Genomic DNA, 20,492 nt, shown 5'->3' with positions numbered 1-20,492 from the left:
CACCCAGACCCACCCCCTCCTCCACACCTGTGAGCGCCTACGCACACATGCCCACCTCATCAACAATTAGAGCACTCAGTCTTCTTCCCAAGCCACTTGTCAGTACAAGCAGCATTAACCACTGTCTGTCCAAATGTGAGGAAGGGCCTCATTCAAGGACACAAAGTCCTTACTTCCTACATTTACTCACATACCTACCAGCTGACTGTGAACACAGAACCAGCATCACTGTTAAAGGAAGATCTTGATCAGGAAAAATCTGCCTGTTCATTTTCCTATCCTCAATCCAAAGAGACCAGAAAGCTCTTACCTCAGCTGAGACGCTGGATGGCGGCACAGGAGTATACTGGGAGATGTATGTTCCTTGCACAGCAGCAGCCGTCGGCATGTACTAGAATGAAAACCAGCAACAGGCTCAGAGCAGTGATGGGCTCCTTGGCTACACTTAAAGTACCTGGAGAGCTTTAAAAACCACTGATGCCTATGTTCCATCCCCAGAGAGTCTAATTTAATTGTCTTTTCCAAGAGCACTTCAGATGGTTCTAAAGTGCACTGGCTTAGAGAGACTTCCACCTCCATGCCTTCCTTTCCTGCTCTTTCCTGCCTTCTGCTCTTCCTCATCACACAGCCCTGAGGTTCTCCTGTGCAAGCCAGAATGCAGCAGACCTACGAGAAAGCTCATGAGCTTCATCCATTCTTCTTGCTATGACTTTCATTAAGGATTTCTTTTTTTTTTTTAATATTTTTATTTATTTCTAGGAGAGAGAGAGAGAGCGTGAGCAGGGGAGGGTCAGAGAGAGAGGGAGACACAGACTCTGAAATAGGCTCCAGGCTCTGAGCTGGCAGTCAGCGCAGAGCCCGACGCGGGGCTTGAACCCACGAACCGCGAGATCATGACCCAAGCGAAAGTCGGACGCTTAACCGACTAAGCCACCCAGGCACCCCCATTAAGGATTTCTAAGGACCTATGTGTGAGCTCCTGGATAAACTGCTATGTAGACAGAAGTACTATTTGTTTAGTTTCCTGAATAGGAATCAGTTAAAAGGAGTGAACTGGGGAGCAGAACAGCTATATTCTGTTTCTCTCCTAGTCTGTGTGCCTTCACTGATGCCGAAGTGACTGCCACCCTCCTTCACAAGTATTTATGCTGAAGAGCATGACACAGGTACCCCTTGCTCAGTAGGAGTTGAAAATCAATGTCCTGCTTTACCGTGCCTGTGCCGCTGAGGGAGAGGTGGCCCAGCTGCTGGGTAAGAGGTCCCATCATGGAAGCAGGCTGGAGAGAAATGGGGTGATCCATCCCCGGTGTCAGAACTGAACCCTAAAGGCAGCACCAAAGGGCAAGGTTAGTGATTCATGTCTACCAAGACCCCTGAAGGCAGACAGTTAAAACTCCTGGGAAACAAAAAGGGAGTAGCAACCCAGCTGTACAAGAGAAACAGGAGCTCTGCTCATCAGTGTGGAGGGTCCTTGTGTAGGAATAACAAACTCCAACTGAATTTGTTCTGACTGAGCCAGAACTCACACCCACATCGTCTATCATAAAATCCCACTGTTTTTCCTTTACATCAAATTGCCTCTTTGGCTTCTGCCCACTTCTGAATACTCACTGAAGGCTGCATGAGGTATGACTGGTGGTGCATCCAAGATGGGTTAGGTACTTGTACAGGAGATGTCTGAGTTACTCTCTAATGCAAACAAAACAAACAGACAAAAACATTAACTGCCTAGAAACCACTGTTTTTCCCAGTGATCTGACAGTTTTCAGCAAAACCCAAAAAAAGTTAGAATGCCCCATCACAAAATAGAAACATTAAGGATAAACTCTTCATAAAATAAATTAGCAACTCTTACATGTCAACAAAGAACCCAGTTTATTATTTTAGAGAAATTAAAAAACTTTTAAAAAAATATTTTATTTATTTTTGAGAGAGAGGTAGAGACAGCATGAGCAGGGGAGGGTCAGAGAGAAAGGGAGACACAGAATCCAAAGACAGTTTCCAGGCTCTGAGCTAGCTGCCAGCACAGAGCCCGACCCAACGTGGGGCTTGAACCCATAAACCGTGAGATCATGACCTGAGCTGAAGTCGGACACATAACTGACTGAGCCACCCAGGGACCCCCAAAGAACCCAGTTTAAAAATGGGCAAAGGATAGAGACTTCTCTAAGATATACAAATGGCCAATACGCACATCAAAGAGGCTCAACATTATTAGTCACTAGGGAAATGCAAATCAAAACCACAATGAGATCCCACTTCACACTCACTAGGATGGCTATAATTAAAAGGACAGAATAACAAGTGTCATATACTGCAGGCAGGAATGTAAAATAGCACAGTGGCTTGGGAAAACAGTTTGGCAACTGCTTAAAAAGTTAAACAGGGTTCCTATGTGACCCAGCAAGTCCACTTGGAGGTATATACCCAAGAGAAATTAAAGTGTGTACTGACACAATAATTGTACACAAATGTTCAAAGCAGCATTATTCGTAATAGCCAAAAGGTAGAAACAACTGAAATAGCGATCAACTGATAAGTGAAGAGCAAAATGTGGTAGAGTCCTACAAAGGAATGTGACCGATTCAGTCATAAAAAAAAGAACCAAATACTGCTATATGCTACAACACAATAAACCTTGAAAGCATGCGAACTGAAAGAAGCCTGACACAAAAGACATATACTGTATGCTTCCATTGATTTTTTAAAAATGTTTTATTGATTTTTGAAAGAGAGACAGAGCATGAGCAGGGAGAGGCAGAAAGAGAGGGAGATACAGAATCCCAAGCAGGCTCAAGGCTCTGAGCTGTCAGCACAGAACCTGACATGGGGCTTAAACCCATGAACTGTGAGATCATGATCTGAGCCAAAATCGGGAGGCTCAACCAAGCCACCCAGGAACCCCCTGTATGCTTCCATTTACATGAAGTATCCAGAATCGACAAATCTATACCCATAGAAACAATATGAGTGGTTGCCGGGGTTGGGGATGAGGGAGAATGGGCAGTGACTGCTAATGGGTAGAGAGTCTCTTTCTGAGGTGATAAAAATATTCTGGAATTAGACAGTGGTGATACTTGCATAACTTTGCAAAATATACTAGAAACTACGGACTTGTATACTTTAAATGGGTGCATTTTACGGTCTGTGAATTGTACCTCAATTAAAAAAATTTTTTTTTTTGTATTTAATTTTGAGACAGAGACAGAGACAGCGTGAGCAGGTGAGGGTCAGAGAGAGAGGAAGACACAGAATCTGAAACAGGCTCCAGGCTCTGAGCTAGCTGTCAGCACAGAGCCCGACATGGGGCTCGAACCACAAACTGTGAGATCATGACCTGAACCGAAGTCGGCTCAGCTTTGGCTCAGGTCATGATCTCACAGTTCGTGGGTTCAAGTCCTGCATCAGGTTCTGTGCTGACAGCTAGCTCAGAGCCTGGAGTCTGCTTCAGATTCTGTATCTCCCTCTCCCTCTGATCCTCCCCTGCTCATGCTGCCTCTCTCTCTCTCTCTCTCTCAGAAATAAAACATTAAAAAAAAAAAACCTTTAGGAGTACCTGGGTGGCTCAGTCAATTAAGCAACCGACTCTTGATTTTGGCTCAGGTCATGATCTCATGGTTCATGAGATTGAGCCTCATGAGTTTGAGCTCTGCACTGACAACCCAGAGCCTGCTTGGGATTCTCTCCCTTGCTCTCTGCTCCTCCCCTGTGTGCATGGGCACACACATGCTCGCTCTCTCTCTCTCAAAAATAAACATTAAAAAAAAATCCCTATCTGGTACCATATACAAAAATAAATTCCTGGGGGTGGCTGGGTAGTAGTTCAGTTGGATAGGAATCTAACTCTTGATTTTGGCTCAGGTCATGATCTCACAGTTTGGGAATTCAAGCCCTGCACTATCAGCGCAGAGCCTTCTTGGGATTCTTTCTCTCTCTCTCTCTCTCTCTCTCTGTCCCTTCCCTGTCACACACTGTCTCTCACAAAATAAATAAACTTTAAAATATATACATTTAAAAATATATATGATTACATATTTAAATGTAAAACAGTCAAATCTTGGAGAGGGGGACGTGGTGGCTCAGTTGGTTAACGTCCAACTTCAGCTCAGGTCATAAGGGTTCGTGAGTTTGAGCCCCACATTTGGCTCTGCGCTGACAGCTTGGAGCCTAGAGTCTGCTTTGGATTCTGTGTCTCCTTCTCTCCCTTCCCCTCGCCCATTCACGCTCTGTCTCTTTCTCAAAAATAAACATTTAAAAAAATAATAATTAAAAAAAATTCTTGCCTCCTACCCTAGACTTACTCAATTGAAAATTCTTTGTGTGCTGCCCAGTAATTTAGGTTTGATAACCTCTCCAAATGACTTGGGTTTAGAGCACAAGACTAAGGACCACAACACAAAGTCAATGGACAAAAATAAATTTGGAAAAAAATATTTCTAAGAAAGATAACCAGAGGATTAATACTTAAATAATATACAAATATGTGTTTACAAGTTGATAGGAAAAGAATAATCAGGGATACCTGGGTGGCTCAGTCGGTTAAGTGTCCGACTTCGGCTCAGGTCATGATCTCAGTCCATGGGTTCGAGCCCCACGTCAGGCTCTGTGCTGACAGCTCAGAGCCTGGAGCCTGCTTCAGATTCTGTGTCTCCCCCTCTCTCTGCCCCTCCCCTGCTTGCTCTCTGTCTCTGCCTCTCAAAATAAAGACATGAAAAAAAAAAAGAATAAACAAAAAAATGTGCCAAGCATATGAAAAGCAGAGAAGAGCAAATCAAAATATGACAAATGTAAAAAAAAAAAAACAACAACAACAAACCGAAAAGCTTACACTCAGCTATTGTTAGGGAAGTGCAAATTTAAGTAACAATGCACTTTACGCCTATCAAGATAGGAAAAACTTAAAAAAGAGCAATGTCACTTTACGGCTGGAAGGAAATGGGCACTCTCATACACTGCTAGTGGAAATGTGAACTGACACAGCCTTTATGGAAAGCGATCTGGCAATATCCATAAACCTGAAAGTCCAGGGCCACCTGGGAGGCTCCATCAGCTGAGTGTCCGACCTTTGGTTGCAGCTCAGGGTGTGATCGCTCCTGTGCTGACAGTGCAGAGCCTGCTTGGGATTCTCTGCCTCTCCCCCTCTCTCTGTCCTTCTTCTGCTCACATGCACACATGCTCTCTTCCTCTCTCTCAATATAAATAAACTTTAAAACACATATTAAAAAAACAAAAAAAACAAACATGGAAGTCCATACATTATTCAACCTAGCAATCATGCTCCTTGGCTAGCCCCCAGAAATAAAAGTACTCAAACTTAACGATGTAGCCAGAAGGGTCTTTACGTATGAGTGGTTTTATTTCTTGGACCTAGAGCTTAAGGAATGTGCCTGCTAGGTTGAATAATATATGGATTGGAGTGTCATTTGTTCCAGAAAAGCTATGAAATCCAAATGAATACTCTTCACCAAGACAGAGTTGAAGAATTCTGGTATATCTGCAGCATGAAATATAATGTAACTATTTAAAAAAAGAAATGGTTAAAACAAAAAATCTCAGCATTAGCTACATCAGAATCACACAGAAGACTTGTTAAAAACTCAGCTTTCCATGGGGTGAAGGGGTGGGGTGAAGATGGACGAAATAGATGGAAGGGATTATGAGGTACAGACTACCAGGTATAAAATAAGTTGAGTCATGGGGATGGAAAGTACAGCATAGGGAATACAGTCAATAATACTGTAATAACTTTGTATGGTCACAGATTGCTGGAACCCATCCCCAGAGTTTCTAATGCAGCAGATCTGGGGTGGAGCCCAAGAGTTTGTTTTTTAAAATTCTCAGGTGATACTACTGGTCTCGGTTCCACACTTTGAGAATCACTGGTTTAAGATACTGTTAAGTGAGAGAAGTATAAAAATATATTTAATATGTTTACATTTCTGTAAACAATGACTTCACAAACTATATATATGTGTGCACATGAAGAAAAATATGAATTTTTTGAAATACATGGAATAAGAGGAAATTAATATGGGTTTACTTATGGGGTGGTAGACTTATGGAGAGTAAGAGGATGCTACCATAACAGTCTATGTACATGTAATGTGATCACATTATGCTTTCAAGTAAAATGATTTGTGAGCAATATATATAAAGGAACAACCAAAAAATAAGTAGTTTCCAGCCTTATATTCCCTCACTTAAAGCACAGTGGTAGGGAAAACCACCACACCCTTTTTTCCACATGAACATACCTGATATGAAGACACAGGAGATGGAAGATATGGGGAGAGTGCAGACTGAGCAAGCATCCTGTTCGGGGTGATGTTATAAGGAGCTGGGTAGAACCTGGAAGAAGGAACCTCATCAGTAAGGAGTCACAGGAAACCACAAGGTAAGGGCCCCACTAACAGACACAGCCACTAGCTGCCGTTTAAAAATCAAGATGAAACATCCCAGTGTCAAGACAGGCTCTTGTCATTTTCAGGTAACCCAATTACATCCAACACCCTTACCCATTCTGAAGAGCTGTGGTGGGATCATAGGTCAAGGCCATACCACCCTATAAAGGAAGAACAGAGTGATCATATTGTGAGCCCTCAGGTGAAAACAGAGGGAAGCCCAGAACATCAAGACTAGGATGTGTTTGATTTAACAGATTAGAGCAAAGTCTGGACGGGCCCCGCTACTGCTGTTCTGAAGTTCTGGTTGTGTAGGCTGCACAATCCCTCTCAAGACCCACACTGAAGACCATGCTAAGCAGCCAGCTGTAGCTCTCAAGCTTACCATCTAAACTCACACAAATCAGGCCATGGTAATTTCCCTTCCACTTTAATGTCCTTAGTACTCCTGTCTCCTCAGAGGTGCTCTTACCACATCTCCATTCCTTGGCCAGGCCCGTCCATTTTGCACATATTTTCCGTGGTTCTGTCGCTTCTTTGGACCACCATCAGCAAATTTGCAAAGCAAGGGATCAGATGGGGCTGCCAAGAAAGAAAGCAAACAGGCAGCTGAGTCCTACCGTACTTAGTCCATTCACGCTCACGAAAAATGCCTCCAGAATCTTCACTGGAAGTAACAACCTGTGGCTCTCTCAGCCTGATTCCCAGATGCCTCACCTGGTACTCCAGCTGGTGTCTTAATATATTTTCCATTAAAGTGGGTGATGATGGCCTCACATTTCTCAGTCGACTCCATCCTAAGGAGCACAAGAGGGGTTAGGCTCTAGCTTCTTCAGGATCTATGCTCTCCCTACATTCAAAGAGAAAGCTCTAAGTTCCCAATCCCACAAATGCTCTAAAAATTATGACTCTAGAAACAAAGTTTTCTCCACACAAATTCAAGGTATCTTGAAGAGGCAACCCCATTTTTTTAAAAATTTTTTTAAATGTTTATTTTTTGAGAGAGAGAAAGAAAGAGAGACAAAGTACAAGCAGGGAAGGGGCAGACAGAGAAGGAGACACAGAATTCAAAGCAGGCTCTAGGCTCTGCACAGAGTCTGATGCAGGGCTAAAACTCAAGAGCTGTGAGATCAAGACCTGAGCCAAAGTCAAGCACTTAACCAACTGGGCCACCTAGGTGCCCCGTGGCAACTTCTAATAAAAGGTCCCTCAACGGGCTCCTATAGGGCCCCTACAATGAAAAAATGAAGATCTTCATGCTATGAATATTCCAAAGAAGATACTGATGAATAGGCCTACTATTAGGTCTAGTTCATAAACAAGAATAGGATAAATAGTGGCTGTCACCATCATTTATTTATTATTTATTTATTAAGAATAACCTTTTTTTTTTAAAAATATTTTTATTTATTTCTAGGANAGCCCGACGCGGGGCTCGAACCCACGAACTGCGAGATCATGACCTAAGCGAAAGTCGGACGCTTAACCGACTAAGCCACCCAGGCACCCCAAGAATAACCTTTTTTTAATGTTTATTTTTGAGAGAGAGAGAGGAGTGTGAGCCGGGAAGGGGCATAGAGAGGGGTGGGACAGAGGATCCCAAGCGGGCTCTGTGATGACAGCAGCAAGTCTGATGTAAGGCTTGAACTCATAAACCATGAGATCATGACCTGAGCTGAAGTCCGGACACTTAACCAAGTGACCCACCCAGGCGCCCCTATTTTTTAATTAATATTTTTAAAAAATATTTATTTACTTATTTAGAGAGAGTGCACATAATGCAATCTAAGGAGGGACAAAGAGAGAGGGAAAGAGAGCATTCCAAGCAGGCTTCATGTTTTCAGCACAGAGCCCAAATGTGGGGCTCAATCTCACAAACCGTGAGATCATGACCTGATTCAAAATCAAGAGTAGGACATTTAACCAACTGAACTACCCAGGCGCCTGGTTTTTGTTTAAAAAATTTTTTTTTATGTTTTAATTTCTGAGAGAGAGAGAGAGAGATAGCATGAACAGAGGAGGGTAAAAGAGAGAGGGAAACACAGAATCCGAAGCAGGCTCCAGGCTCTGAGCTAGCTGTCAGCACAGAGCCCAACGCAGGGCTCGAACCCACGAACCGTGAGATCATGACCTGAGCCAAAGTCAGAGGCTTAACCGACTGAGCCACCCAGGTGCCCTTGTTTTGTTTTTTTAAATAAGCTCTACACCCAATGTGGGGGTTGAACTCATGATCTTGAGATCAAGAATCACATGCTCTACCCACTGAGCCAGCCAGGTGCCCCATGTCACTATTAGTTTTTATTAAAAAATTCCTAACTTCACTCCAATAAAACTGCACAAGCTAAGAACTTGCTAATATTTATTTTTTGCTTCTGTAGTCTAATTAGCTCCTGATAATATTAAGACTTCATAAAACTGTAAGACAAAAGGGTAATAAGATAGAGTTCATGGTCTATAGTGATAGAAACAATGTTGGGAACTACTGAGTTAAAGTATCTTGTTGAGGAAAGACAACTGAATAAGAAATCAGAAAATCTAGATTCCAGCACCAGTTTATCACCCAAAGTTCTAGGAGTTAGGACCTGCACAAAACCCACTGGACCTATTCCTCATTTCTGCTTTAGAGATAACATCTCTACCTACCCTACTATAAATCAAACGAGATCATGTCTTTAAGTGTGTTCTAAGGACACCTGAGTGGCTCAGTCAGTTCAGTGTCTGACTTTGGCCCAGGTGATGATCTCATGGTTCATGGGTTCAAGCCCCACACTGGGCTCTGTGCTGACAGCTCAGAGCCTGGAGTCTGCTTTGGAGTCTGTGTCTCCCTCTCTCTCTCTCCAACCCTCTCCTGCTCACGCTCTGTCCTTCAAAAGTAAACAAACATTAAGTGTGTTCTAAAAATTATAAGGGTCTATATGGCACAAGGTACAGTATCTTCCCCTCCTTCCATATTTAAAGTAAATCTCATTGCATTTTCTATGCCAATAACCACTAAAAACAGGAACCATTCCTATGAAGGTGGTCATTTGAAAACAGCCTCAAATGGAACCTTTTAGGGAAAAACCACAACCTAGGTACTCCACAGCAGCAGTCTTTAGTTAGGTTACTTCTATTCCTTAATCTTCCAAAAGGCTAAGCAGGCATGATGGGTATTTTAAAGAGAATTGTTATCATAACCTCCACTTCCTCATAAGCTCTTTCCTAAAAGTGTTCTGCCTGGGGAGAGACTGTGGCCACCAATGGTCAAGTGCACTCTCACAGCCACCCCTCTCCACTGACCTCACACATATCCCCAAACTCCACAGGAGGCAAGGATGCCTGACTTTTTTTTTTTTTTTTTTAATGTTTTATTTATTTCTAGGAGAGAGAGAGAGACAGCGTGAGCAGGGGAGGGTCAGAGAGAGAGAGGGAGTCACAGACTGAAAGAGGCTCCAGGCCCTGGGCTGGCAGTCAGCACAGAGCCCGACGCGGGGCTCGAACCCACGAACCGCGAGATCATGACCTAAGCGAAAGTCGGACGCTTAACCGACTAAGCCACCCAGGCGCCCCAAGGATGCCTGACTTTTAAACCATTTTGTAAGTAAGATGTTTCTAATTTTTCCAACAAGCTAGATGACTCAGTAGGTTGTTAACTGACATTAAAAAATCAATTTTGATGGATCAATCACATTGGTTATTCGCATATAAATCAGAAAAAATTCAAAGAATTCCTATTTTAACTAAACTCTTCCTATTCCTATTTACATATTTTGTGAACAAGGCTTCTCAGCATGAAAACAAAAAACAGGAACAGAATTGATATTATAGCAATAAACAACAGTCACTAGCGGCTACATGACCTAATTAGAAAAACCTAAACAAAATAAAACTTACCCATGTCATAGGAGAAAGCTTTTCCAATAAAATTTACTTCACATGTACAGACTCATAACCATAAGAAAAAAAATCTCATTTGCTGTATATATATTTTTTTGTTGCAGAGAAGTACAATAGAATGATCCATAAAAAGACTTTCAACTATAAAAATATTTTATACTGGAATACAATTCTGTAATGAAACGGAATGGAAGTACAAGATCAAGAACAAGAAAAGGGGGACACCTGGATGGCTCAGGTGGTTAAGTGTCTGTTGATCTCGGCTTAGGTCATGACCTCATAGTTTGTGGGGTGGAGCCCCGCATCTGGCTCTATGCTGACAGCACAGAGGCTGCCTGGGATTATCTTTCTCTGCCCTGTCCCTCCCCAAAATAAATAAGTAAAATTGAAATCGTCCCTAAACACTTTAGTCTATTAAAGAAAACAAAAAAGGGTGCCTAAGCAGCTCACTTGATTAAGCATCTGACTGTGGCTCAGGTCATGATCTCGTAATTCACAAGTTCAAGCCCTGTGTTGTGCTGACAGCTCAGAGCCTGAAGCCTGCTTCTGATTCTGTGTCTCCTTTTCTCTCTGCCTCTCTCCTGCTTGTGCTCTCTCTCTCTCAAAAATAAATTAAAACATTTAAAATTTTTAAAAAAGAACAAAAAAAACCACTATAATAAGAATGATATAAGAGTTATAACTATTAGGGACACCTGGGTGGCTCAGTCAGTTAAGTGTCTGGCTCTTGACTTTGGCTCAGGTCATAATCTCATAGATTCAAGCCCCACATTGGGCTCTGCCCTGGCAGTGTGGTGCCTGCTTGAGATTCTCTCTCTCTCTCTCTGTGTCTCTCTTTCCCCCTCCCCCATTTGCACGCTCTGTCTCTCAATAAATCAATAAACTTAAAGGTTACAACCATTAAAAAAGAAATATCCTATATATTTTTAAACAGATGATTTTGTGTATCACATTGCTATGACAGTTTAGATATATTTGCATACATTTATAAATGACATGACAGTTTTATTTAAAATATCATAATTTGCTGGAAATTATACTTTGCAAGATCAAAATGTATGAAGAAAATATGTAGACAGTAATATAGAAAGATACAAGAGATTTCAGTTTTTCAAGTCTTCAAAGCCACAATTTCCAAACTGGACTCGGAGGTACCCTGTGCCACTGTGGTGAGCTCACAGAGGCATACATAGGGAGCTTTCGAACTTTTTTATTTAACATTTTAAATTAAAAAAATTTTTTTTCACATTTTTAATTTATTTTTGAGGGTGAGAGACAGAGCACAAGCAGGGGAGGGGCAGAGAGAGAGGGAGACACAGCATCTGAAGTAGGCTCCAGGCTCTGAGCTATCAGCACAGAGCCTGATGTAGGGCTCGAACCCATGAAACGTGAGATCATGACCTGAGCCGAAGTCGGACCCCCAACCGACTGACCCACCCAAGGTACCCCTTTAAATTTATTTTTTAGAGACAGAGACAGAGCGTGAGCAGGGGACAGTCAGAGAGAGAGGGAGACACAGTATTGGAAGCAGGCTCCAGGCTCTGAGCTGTCAGCACAGAGCCCAATGCGGGGCTCAAACTCAAGAACCAGGAGATCATGACCTAAGCCGAAGTCGGACACTTAACAGACTGAGCCACCCAGGCACCCCTGAACTTTCTGAAGAAAATACAGCAACGTCTGTTGGATATTGGGTGGACTACTAACTCTAAACAGGTCACTATTTCAAAATTATATCACCCTAAAATCCTTCAATAATGTATTATTACAAAGCTAGTTTTTCAATGGTTGCTATGACAAAAGCAAATACCATAAGAAAACCAATGTGTAACAGGAAATGAGGGTGTAAGTGCCCAATCTGATTCCAAAGCTTGAGAAGTTGTGCAGTGTTCAACAGACGCACATCCCATTTGTAAGTAGAATAAGTACAGTTAAAGACCAAAATACAAATCTTTTCTCTTTTAATGAATTTTTGAAATAGCTATAAATTTCTTTTAATTAAAACATTTTTTTATCTTAGAAAGAGAGAGCATGAGGAGGGGAGAGGGGTTGAAGGAGAGAGAGAATCCCGTGACCCTGGAATCATGACCTGAGTCAAAATCAAGCAAAAACCGACTGAGCCACCCAGGCATTCCAAAATAGCAACAAAACTTTTAACATAAAACCACTTTTTGAGGGGCGCCTGGGTGGCTCAGTCAGTTAGGTGTCCAACTTCAGTTTAGGGCATGATCTCCAGTTCATGGGTTTGAGCCCCGCGCCGGGCTCTGTGCTGACAGCTAGCTCAGAGCCTGGAGCCTGCTTTGGATTCTGTGTCTCCCTTTCTCTCTGACCCTCCCCTGCTCACGCTGTCTCTCTCTCTCTCTCTCTCTCTCTCTCAGAAATAAATAAAACGTGAAAAAAATTAAAAAAAAAACTTTTTGAGTTGTTTAGACCATTAAATTACTCAAGAAACTGAGCTGTTAAGTACTTCTTTTGCTCATTTTTTTTTTTTTTTAAATAAACTCTACCTCCAATGTGGGGCTCGAACAAATATATTACCCCAGTATCACATGCTCTACTGACTCAGACAGCTGGGTGCCCCTTAAGTAGTTCTTTTGGTCTAGAGCAAAAAAACAAAACAAAACAAAGTATTGTGACAACATAAAGTGTCATCAACTGAAAAAGGTGAGGAACCTCTGCTTTAAGTATGGGAGCAAAAAAAAAAAAAAGTCTAATGACCACAAACATAGGAACTCTCTTCTAGTTATATCTGGGATTGCCAGCAGGTGGTGCTACCAAGATTGAGTTCCCAAGATCTGAAACACTTGGGAGTGTTCCTGAACCAGACAAGATATTGTAACACAAAATGGAAACTTCAGATCACTTATTCCAATATTTTTCAAGCTTTTAAAAAAAGCAACAGAATCTACTTTTAAACAAAATCTTAAAATAAAAGCAGAACCGGGGCACCTGGGTGGCTCAGTCGGTTGAGCATTCGACTTCGGCTCAGGTCATGATCTCGTAGTTGGTGGGTTCGAGCCCCGTGTCGGGCTCTGTGCTGACAGTCAGCTCAGAGCCTGGAGCCTGTTTTGGATTCTGTGTCTCCGTCTCTTTCTGACCCTCCCCTGCTCATGCTGTCTCTCTCTCAGAAATAAAACATTTTATTTAAACTTTAATTTAAAACATTTAAATTTTAAAAAAAATTAAAAAAAAAAAAAAAAAAGAACCATTTCTTAAGTGGGCTAGGAGATGATGAAGCCCTACAAACGACACGTAAGCCCAAATGAGGTAGGCACCCTGGATAACTCTGCAGCTCTAGGGAACACCTTAAGAAAATCACTCATCTACATCAATCTCTACTTCACAAACCGACGCACATAAACCAAGGCACACAAAGGTCTGATATCACAGGGGCAGTTAGTGGCAGAGTTGGTCTAGAATCTAAGTCTCTCAACAGAACTGAAAAGGTAGGCCAAATCTTCTTCATCCCACTGATCTTAAGGCCAGAAGGATTACCACCCAGTGCTGTAAGACCTTGGACAAATCACTTTATATTGGGGGCTTTGGTTTCCTTAGCTATAAAACGTTGTTTTTTGTTTTAGAGAATCCTTTTTATTTTTTTGAAAGAGAAAGTGAGCACATGAATGGGGGAGGAGAGAGGGAAAGACAGAATCTCAAAGAGGCTCCACACCCAGTGCACAGCGAGGCGTGGAGTTCAATCCCATGACCCTGGGATCATGACCTGAGTTGAAATCAAGAGCTGGAAGCTGACTGACCCAACCAGGTGCCCTGGTTTCCTTAAAACAGAATATTTACAGTAAAACCTTGGATTGCAAGTAACACTGTGAGTGTTCCGCAAGATGAGCAAACATTTCTAATAAATTTTAACTTGATAAATGAATGATGTCTTGCAATACAAGCAGTATGTGACACCAAATGTCACTTGATCACAATTGAGCCAATGGTTCTCTCTCTGTACGGGATTGTGGGTGATTATCTCCATGCTTGAATGCTTAGTCTCAGGCTGTAGTGTTTGGCAGAAAATCAGTACAGTGATTTTTCAGCACGTTGGAAGGTGCCCACAGCTGGCACTAGTATATTTTTTGTCACTTCAAAGCACCTACAGACAGTCCTTTGCTTTTCCATACAAGAGTAAACTTTGGAATGCTTTGCTTCATTCTAGGTCAGGCTGCCTGCAGATATAGACCTTTTCCACTGCTGCCTTATTGCCAGTTACATTAAATACAGTATACGACAAGAGTTTATTAATACTGTACTGGAGTCAACATCTGTGCAAACATATACTATGGCCCTCATGTAGAAAAAGATTCCATTGAGCCAACAGATAGCAGTGATTCTATTAGTGAAAGTTGTCCTACACAATAACCCTCTTCTCTCTAGTCTCCCTCACACCAGCCACGAAGGTTTTCAAAGGTAAGTGCAGGTTAATTTATTTTTCTTTATATTTTGTATTATAATATAGTAATCATTTTTTTAGTAATCATTTTTATATGAATATTTTTGGGTTGTAGAACAAATCATCTGAGTTTCCATTATTCGTTATGCAGAAATTCACTTTGATACTTTGATACACAAGGGCTTTGGATTACAAGCATGTTTCTGGAACGAATTATGCTCACAAACCAAGGTTTTACTGTATTTTGTGGGGTTGTTATAAAGATTAAATGACATAACAGAATGAGAAACTATTCAGTAAACCATAAGAAGATACAAAATTACTGTATTCTGCTTGGGTCTGGATCAAGGAACAAATGCTAGAGTAGCAAGAAAAAGTGGGGAAAGGATAAAGATTTGGAGCAAATGGGTTTTTGAGTATTGTGACCTCTAATTAAATGAACTTCTGATTCACTGTCGAGTACTTTAAGCCAATAATTTGTCCCTTGGGGGAGGGGTACAGATTTCTTTGGTGATCTTCTAAGTGACATTCTTTATTAACTTCATCATTTCCCATTCTTGATATCCCTCACCTTGCAAAGCCAACCCCTCTGCTGGTTCCAGTGGTATCTCGAAGGATTCGAGTGGAGATAACCTGGCCAAAGGGCTTCAGCATCCCCTCCAGTTCTTGCTCATCCATTGATAGTGGAAGGTTTGATATGTATAAATTTGTGGGGTCCTGCTCCTGTTGCTATGGAAAAAAAAGTGAGGAAATGAAGTGCACATCTCTTACCCCTCTCCCACCCTAAGCCCTCGTCACAATATGACATCTCAAAAAAGAGATAGTAGAAAGGGGCACACATAAACAAAGAGGGTCTTAACTGTTCATAACACCTAGTCCCACTACCATGGATTGTATGTTGAGTCCAGGGGGGAAAAAACCAGATTCAATATTTCCAGTATTACACGCCTGTAATAGAAGTCATCGGTGATGTTTTGGCTGTCTCTTTAAGAACTAGGCAGAGCAGCTACTCCTCCCTCCCCAGCGCTGGATTCCCTTGGCCAAACTGCTCCCCCCGCTGGACAGGACGGCTGGACCGGGCGGCTGGACGGTTTTAAGCAATCCCCCCCTCCCTCCTCTTCCGGCCACAGTAGAATCCTCTGAGTAGGAATGCGACAGAGGGAGAGCAGGTAGAGGGAGAAGGGGAAAGGAAAGGCAATGTGCTGGGGGCTGTGCTAAGGGCAGATGTATAGTTCACTGGGTCACCATGGAGCCCTCAGAGCTCTAAACTCATAGGAACTCTGAAGTGTCCTCAACTCCATTGTCAGAGAGCTTTTCTCCGGAAAGAGGAAAGAAGAGATGGAAGAGCCCCACCAGAGGGCAGAATGTGCAAAATGGCAGTAACTTCCCACAGCTGTATTTTTAAGAACTTAAGCAGTCACTGCCCTTGAGAGTGGGGTCAGATCACCAGCAACTTCAATGCCTCTTCTGCCTTTCCCCTCAGGGCTTTGTTTTTCTTTCGCCATACAGAAAAGGGTGACTGTCAGGCCTACCTCATTGTTCTACAGAGTATTCACAATGACTTCAGAAAGGCAAGGGGGGTAATCCCACCACAAAACAGAAGGGAGAGAAAAGCCTTCACTTTTCTAGTAGTCTGGATTAAAACAAAAGCTCCAGAGAGACGTGATAAGAAGAGTCAGCTTCCTTCCTTGCTGTGGCTTCTCTCTCCCCAACCTCTATCAACTCCCCTACCAATACCCCACCCCCACCCCCACAAGCAAAGGGAACAGTGTTGGGAGGTGAAGGGCACTGTTCTTAACTTCTGAGTTGCACAACTGCCTTCTTCACAGAATGTTGCAAAACTACCACAAGCTGTCTGGTAGGGAAGTGGGGCCAGGGTGTAAATGGGGAAACTGCAGGAGGAAGGGAAGCCTCTTGACCCTCTTACCTGCTTATAATACTTGATGAGAGGAACAGTTGACAGAGCTACCTGTCACAGATTTTGAAGAACATCTTCCTCTGGCAGTCAAGGGGTGCTCAGTGAGACCCTAGCTCAGCCTTTCTTTGGTCAGATATAGTAAAAAACTACTGCACCTGGCCCTTGCCCATCAAATTCATGGTCTTACAACCCCTGGAAGCCTTAGAAATGGACCTCTGGTGCTAGGAGGAGCAGACATGGGGTAGAACCCTTACCTTTGCCATCTGTGCCTGCACCCCACTGGCTTTCAGTGCTATGACAGCTTTCTGTGCTGATGAAGGACTGTCAAAGTCCACAAAGCCATAGCCTGGAACAAGGAAACAGCATCACTGGGAGGTGGGGGTCTAAGAAAGGAGGCAGCCCAGGCTCTTCAGGGGACAGAGAAAGAGTCATGTTCCATGTAACACAGTGGAAGGGAGAAAGAAATTAAGAGGTTTCAAGTGGTTATCCATGTGCTCTTCAAATCCCATGAGATTTAGTCTATTTTACAGCTATGCATGCCAAGGGCAATGATGTCCTTGTGATGTTCTTGGCTTTTTCCCTCCCCCTTAAGAAATATGAGGTTTCAGAAACTAGGCTTTTTTAATAATCCACAGCTCCCACCCCTAACAGAACTCTTTCTTGTTTTCTAGCCACATCGTAGGAATGTAGGCACGTAGGGAATATAGCCTCTCCTTTGCAGAGAGCCAGCCACCTGTGAGAAGCCCCACCCCACCCAACAGATAGTCCTTTGTCTTCTTCTATTCTTCCGCCTGTACCCAGAGCTGCTCAAAACCTCAACAAATTCCACCCCAATAGCCACCAAGTCACCCTACCACTACCACCACTGCAAGGCATTTACAATGCTTTACTAAATAGGGGCGTCTGGGTGGCTGAGTTGGTTGAGTGTCAGACTTCGGCTCAGGTCATGATCTCACTGCTCATGGGTTCAAGCCCCGCGTTGGGCTCTGTGCTCACAGCTAGCTCAGAGCCTGGAGCCTGCATCGGATTCTGTGTCTCCCTCTCTCTCTGACCCTCCCCTGTTCACACTGTCTCTCTCTCTCTCAGAAATAAAAACAAAACAAAACAAAAACATTACAATGCTTTACTAAATAGAAACAATCTTACCTCCCATATCCACCATCCAATCTGGGGAAACAAGAAGTCCAAAATAGGTTCAGGGGCTCTGTGCATGCTTCTAGCCATGGGTCCCCAAAATAGCATTTTCAGCTCTAGCAATCTGGTCACCAAACAATCTAAATACCTATTAGTCTTGTAAGCCTGAAAACCTTAGAGATTCCTCCCCAACGCTGGGTACTAGGAGCTTTGAGCAGTAAAGATTAGAGACAAGGGAAGGCCTCACTCACAGGTGCTCTCCATCACCAAAGACAGCTGTTCTCTCACCTTTGCATTTGTTTGTACTCTTGTCCAGTATGGCCTTAGTGGAGACAATCTTGCCATATCTAAGGGAAAAGAAAATGCAAAGTGATAATGTGGGGGCAGGGATTGAGAACAGGACAGAGGTCAAGACATCTGGATGAATCCATGCCCTTTCTTCACAACTGTTCCTACTCAAACCTTAATATAAAGAAGAAGAAATGAATTTAAAATGTCAAGCTCATCATATAAACCTATTTTCCAAAGATGTCTACAAGAAATAACGTACTACAGTCCCTACAATATCAGCATACTTCTTTCTTCTTCTCCAATTAAGATTTAGACACTAGTTGGAAAGAGACTATTATCTTCTTGGGAAAAGAATACTGGTGATGTCCACATAGGAGAGTGTGTAGGGGCAGAGCTCTGGCTGGAATTCCTTGGGGACTAAATATAAGCCTTAATAATTATCTTCTTCTGGAAAAATACCATTCCTCCTATGAAAAATATATAGATAATTCTCTTCTCTGACACCCCATTACCCACCTCTGATTAAAGGTTAACCTGAGCCAAACTGCTCTTTATCTTATATATATGTTTTAAATTTATACCCAAGTTAGTTAGCATACAGTACAATGATTTCAGAAGGAGAACCCAGTGATTCACCACCTACATATAACACCCAGTGCTCATCCCAACAAGTGTCCTTAATGCTCCTTGCCCAATTAGACCATCCCCACCCAAAACACATTAGTTTGTTCTCTGTATTTAAGAGTCTGTGTTGTTCCCCTCCCTGTTTTTATATTATTTTGGCTTCCCTTCCATTATTTTCATCTGTCTTATATCCCAAATTCCACATAGGAGTGAAGTCATATGATATTTGTCTTTCTCTAATTTCTCTGACACTAAGCCAAATTAGTGTATTCCATTCACACTGTTACAAATAGCAAGATTTCATTCTTTTTGATTGCCAATATACCATATGTGTGTATATATATGTATACATAGTGTATGTACTATATATATACACCACATCTTCTTTATCCATGCATCAGTCGATGGACATTTGGGCTCTTTCCATAATTTGGCTATTCTTGATAGCAATGCTATAAACATTGGGGTGCATGTGCCCCAACAAAACAGCACATCGGTATCCTTTGGATAAATATCCTTTGGGTTGTAGGGTAGTTCTAGTTTTAGTTTTTTTGAGGAACCTCCATACTGTTTTCCAGAGTGGCTGCACCAGTTTGCATTCCCAGCAGCAGTGCATAACAGTTCCTTTTACTCCGCATCCTTGCCAACATCTGTGGTCGCCTGAATTGTTAATTTTAACCATTCTGACAGGTGTGAGGTGCTATATCATTGTAGTTTTGATTTGTGTTTCCCTGATGATGAGTGATGTTGAGCATTTTTTTCATCTGTCTGTTAGCCATCTGGATGTCTTCTTTGGAGAAGTGTCTATTCATGTCTTTTGCCCATTTCTTCACTGGATTATTTGTTTTTGGGTGTTGAGTTTGATAAGTTCTTTATAGATATTGGATACTAACCCTTTATCTGATATGTCATTTGCAAATATCTTCTCCTATTCTGTCAGTTACCTTTTAGTTTGGTTGATTGTTTCCTGTGCTGTGCAGAAGCTTTTTATTTTGATGAGGTCCCAACAGCTCATTTTTGCTTTTGTTTCCCTTACTTCCAGAGACATGTCAAGTTAAGAAGTTGCTGCAGCCAAGGTCAAAGAGGTTGTTGCCTGTTTTCTCCTCTAGGATTTTGATGGCTTCCTGATCTACATTTAGGTCTTTCATCCATTTGAGTTCATTTTTGTATATAGTGTAAGAAAGTAGTCCAGTTTCGTTCTTCTGCCTGTTGCTGTCTGGTTTTCCCAACACCATTTGCTGAAGAGACTGTCTTTTATCCATTGGATATTCTTCCTTTTGTCAAAGATTAGTTGGCTATATGTTTGTGGGTCCATTTCTGGTTTCTCTATTCTGTTCCACTGATCTAAGTGTATGTTTTTGTGCTAGTACCATACTATCTTGATGATTACAGCTTTGTAATACATCTTGAAGTCCAGAATTGTGATGCCTCCAGCTTTGGTTTTCTTTTTCAGGATTGCTTCGGCTATTCAGGGTCTTTTCTTTCCATACAAATTTTAGGATTGTTTGTTCTAGCTCTGTGAAGAATGCTCGTGTTATTTTGATAGGGATTGCATTGAGTATGTTGATTGCTTTGGGTAGTAGTGGCATTTTAACAACAATTGTTCTTCCAATCCATAAGCATGGAATGTTTTTCCATTTCTTTCTATCTTCATCCATTTCTTTTAAAAGCTTTCTATAATTTTCAGTGTATATAGATTTTTCACATCTTTGGTTAGGTTTATCCCTAGCTATTTTATGTTTTGGTGCAATAGTAAATGAGATCACTTCCTTGATTTCTCTTTCTGCTGCTTCATTATTGGTATATAGAAATGCAACAGATTTATGAACATTGATTCTTATATCCTGTGAATTTG

At 42.1% G+C, this 20,492-nt stretch overlaps 1 protein-coding gene across 8 annotated transcripts in view; it reads right to left on the bottom strand.

Moving 5' to 3' along the window:
* Positions 1–20,492, bottom strand: part of RBMS2 (RNA binding motif single stranded interacting protein 2) — a 94,899-nt gene that overhangs the window by 6,762 nt on the left and 67,645 nt on the right. For all 8 annotated transcript variants that reach the window (XM_077757524.1, XM_077757523.1, XM_077757526.1 and 5 more), the window contains 10 exons: positions 18,011–18,069; positions 16,843–16,934; positions 15,242–15,399; positions 7,119–7,198; positions 6,874–6,983; positions 6,516–6,562; positions 6,255–6,348; positions 1,612–1,689; positions 1,212–1,322; positions 311–391 (listed from right to left, as the gene is read on the bottom strand). In XM_077757524.1, the coding sequence (XP_077613650.1) occupies positions 311–391; positions 1,212–1,322; positions 1,612–1,689; positions 6,255–6,348; positions 6,516–6,562; positions 6,874–6,983; positions 7,119–7,198; positions 15,242–15,399; positions 16,843–16,934; positions 18,011–18,069 (910 nt within the window). The remainder of the gene's footprint in view (positions 1–310; positions 392–1,211; positions 1,323–1,611; positions 1,690–6,254; positions 6,349–6,515; positions 6,563–6,873; positions 6,984–7,118; positions 7,199–15,241; positions 15,400–16,842; positions 16,935–18,010; positions 18,070–20,492) is intronic.

The sequence above is a fragment of the Crocuta crocuta genome, unplaced genomic scaffold (genome assembly GCF_008692635.1).
Source record: "Crocuta crocuta isolate KB4526 unplaced genomic scaffold, BGI_CrCroc_1.0 scaffold549, whole genome shotgun sequence".
NCBI classification, from domain to species: domain Eukaryota; kingdom Metazoa; phylum Chordata; class Mammalia; order Carnivora; family Hyaenidae; genus Crocuta; species Crocuta crocuta.
The sequence above is the reverse complement of the archived record's forward strand: the minus strand, read 5'-3'. Positions and strand labels throughout refer to the sequence as shown.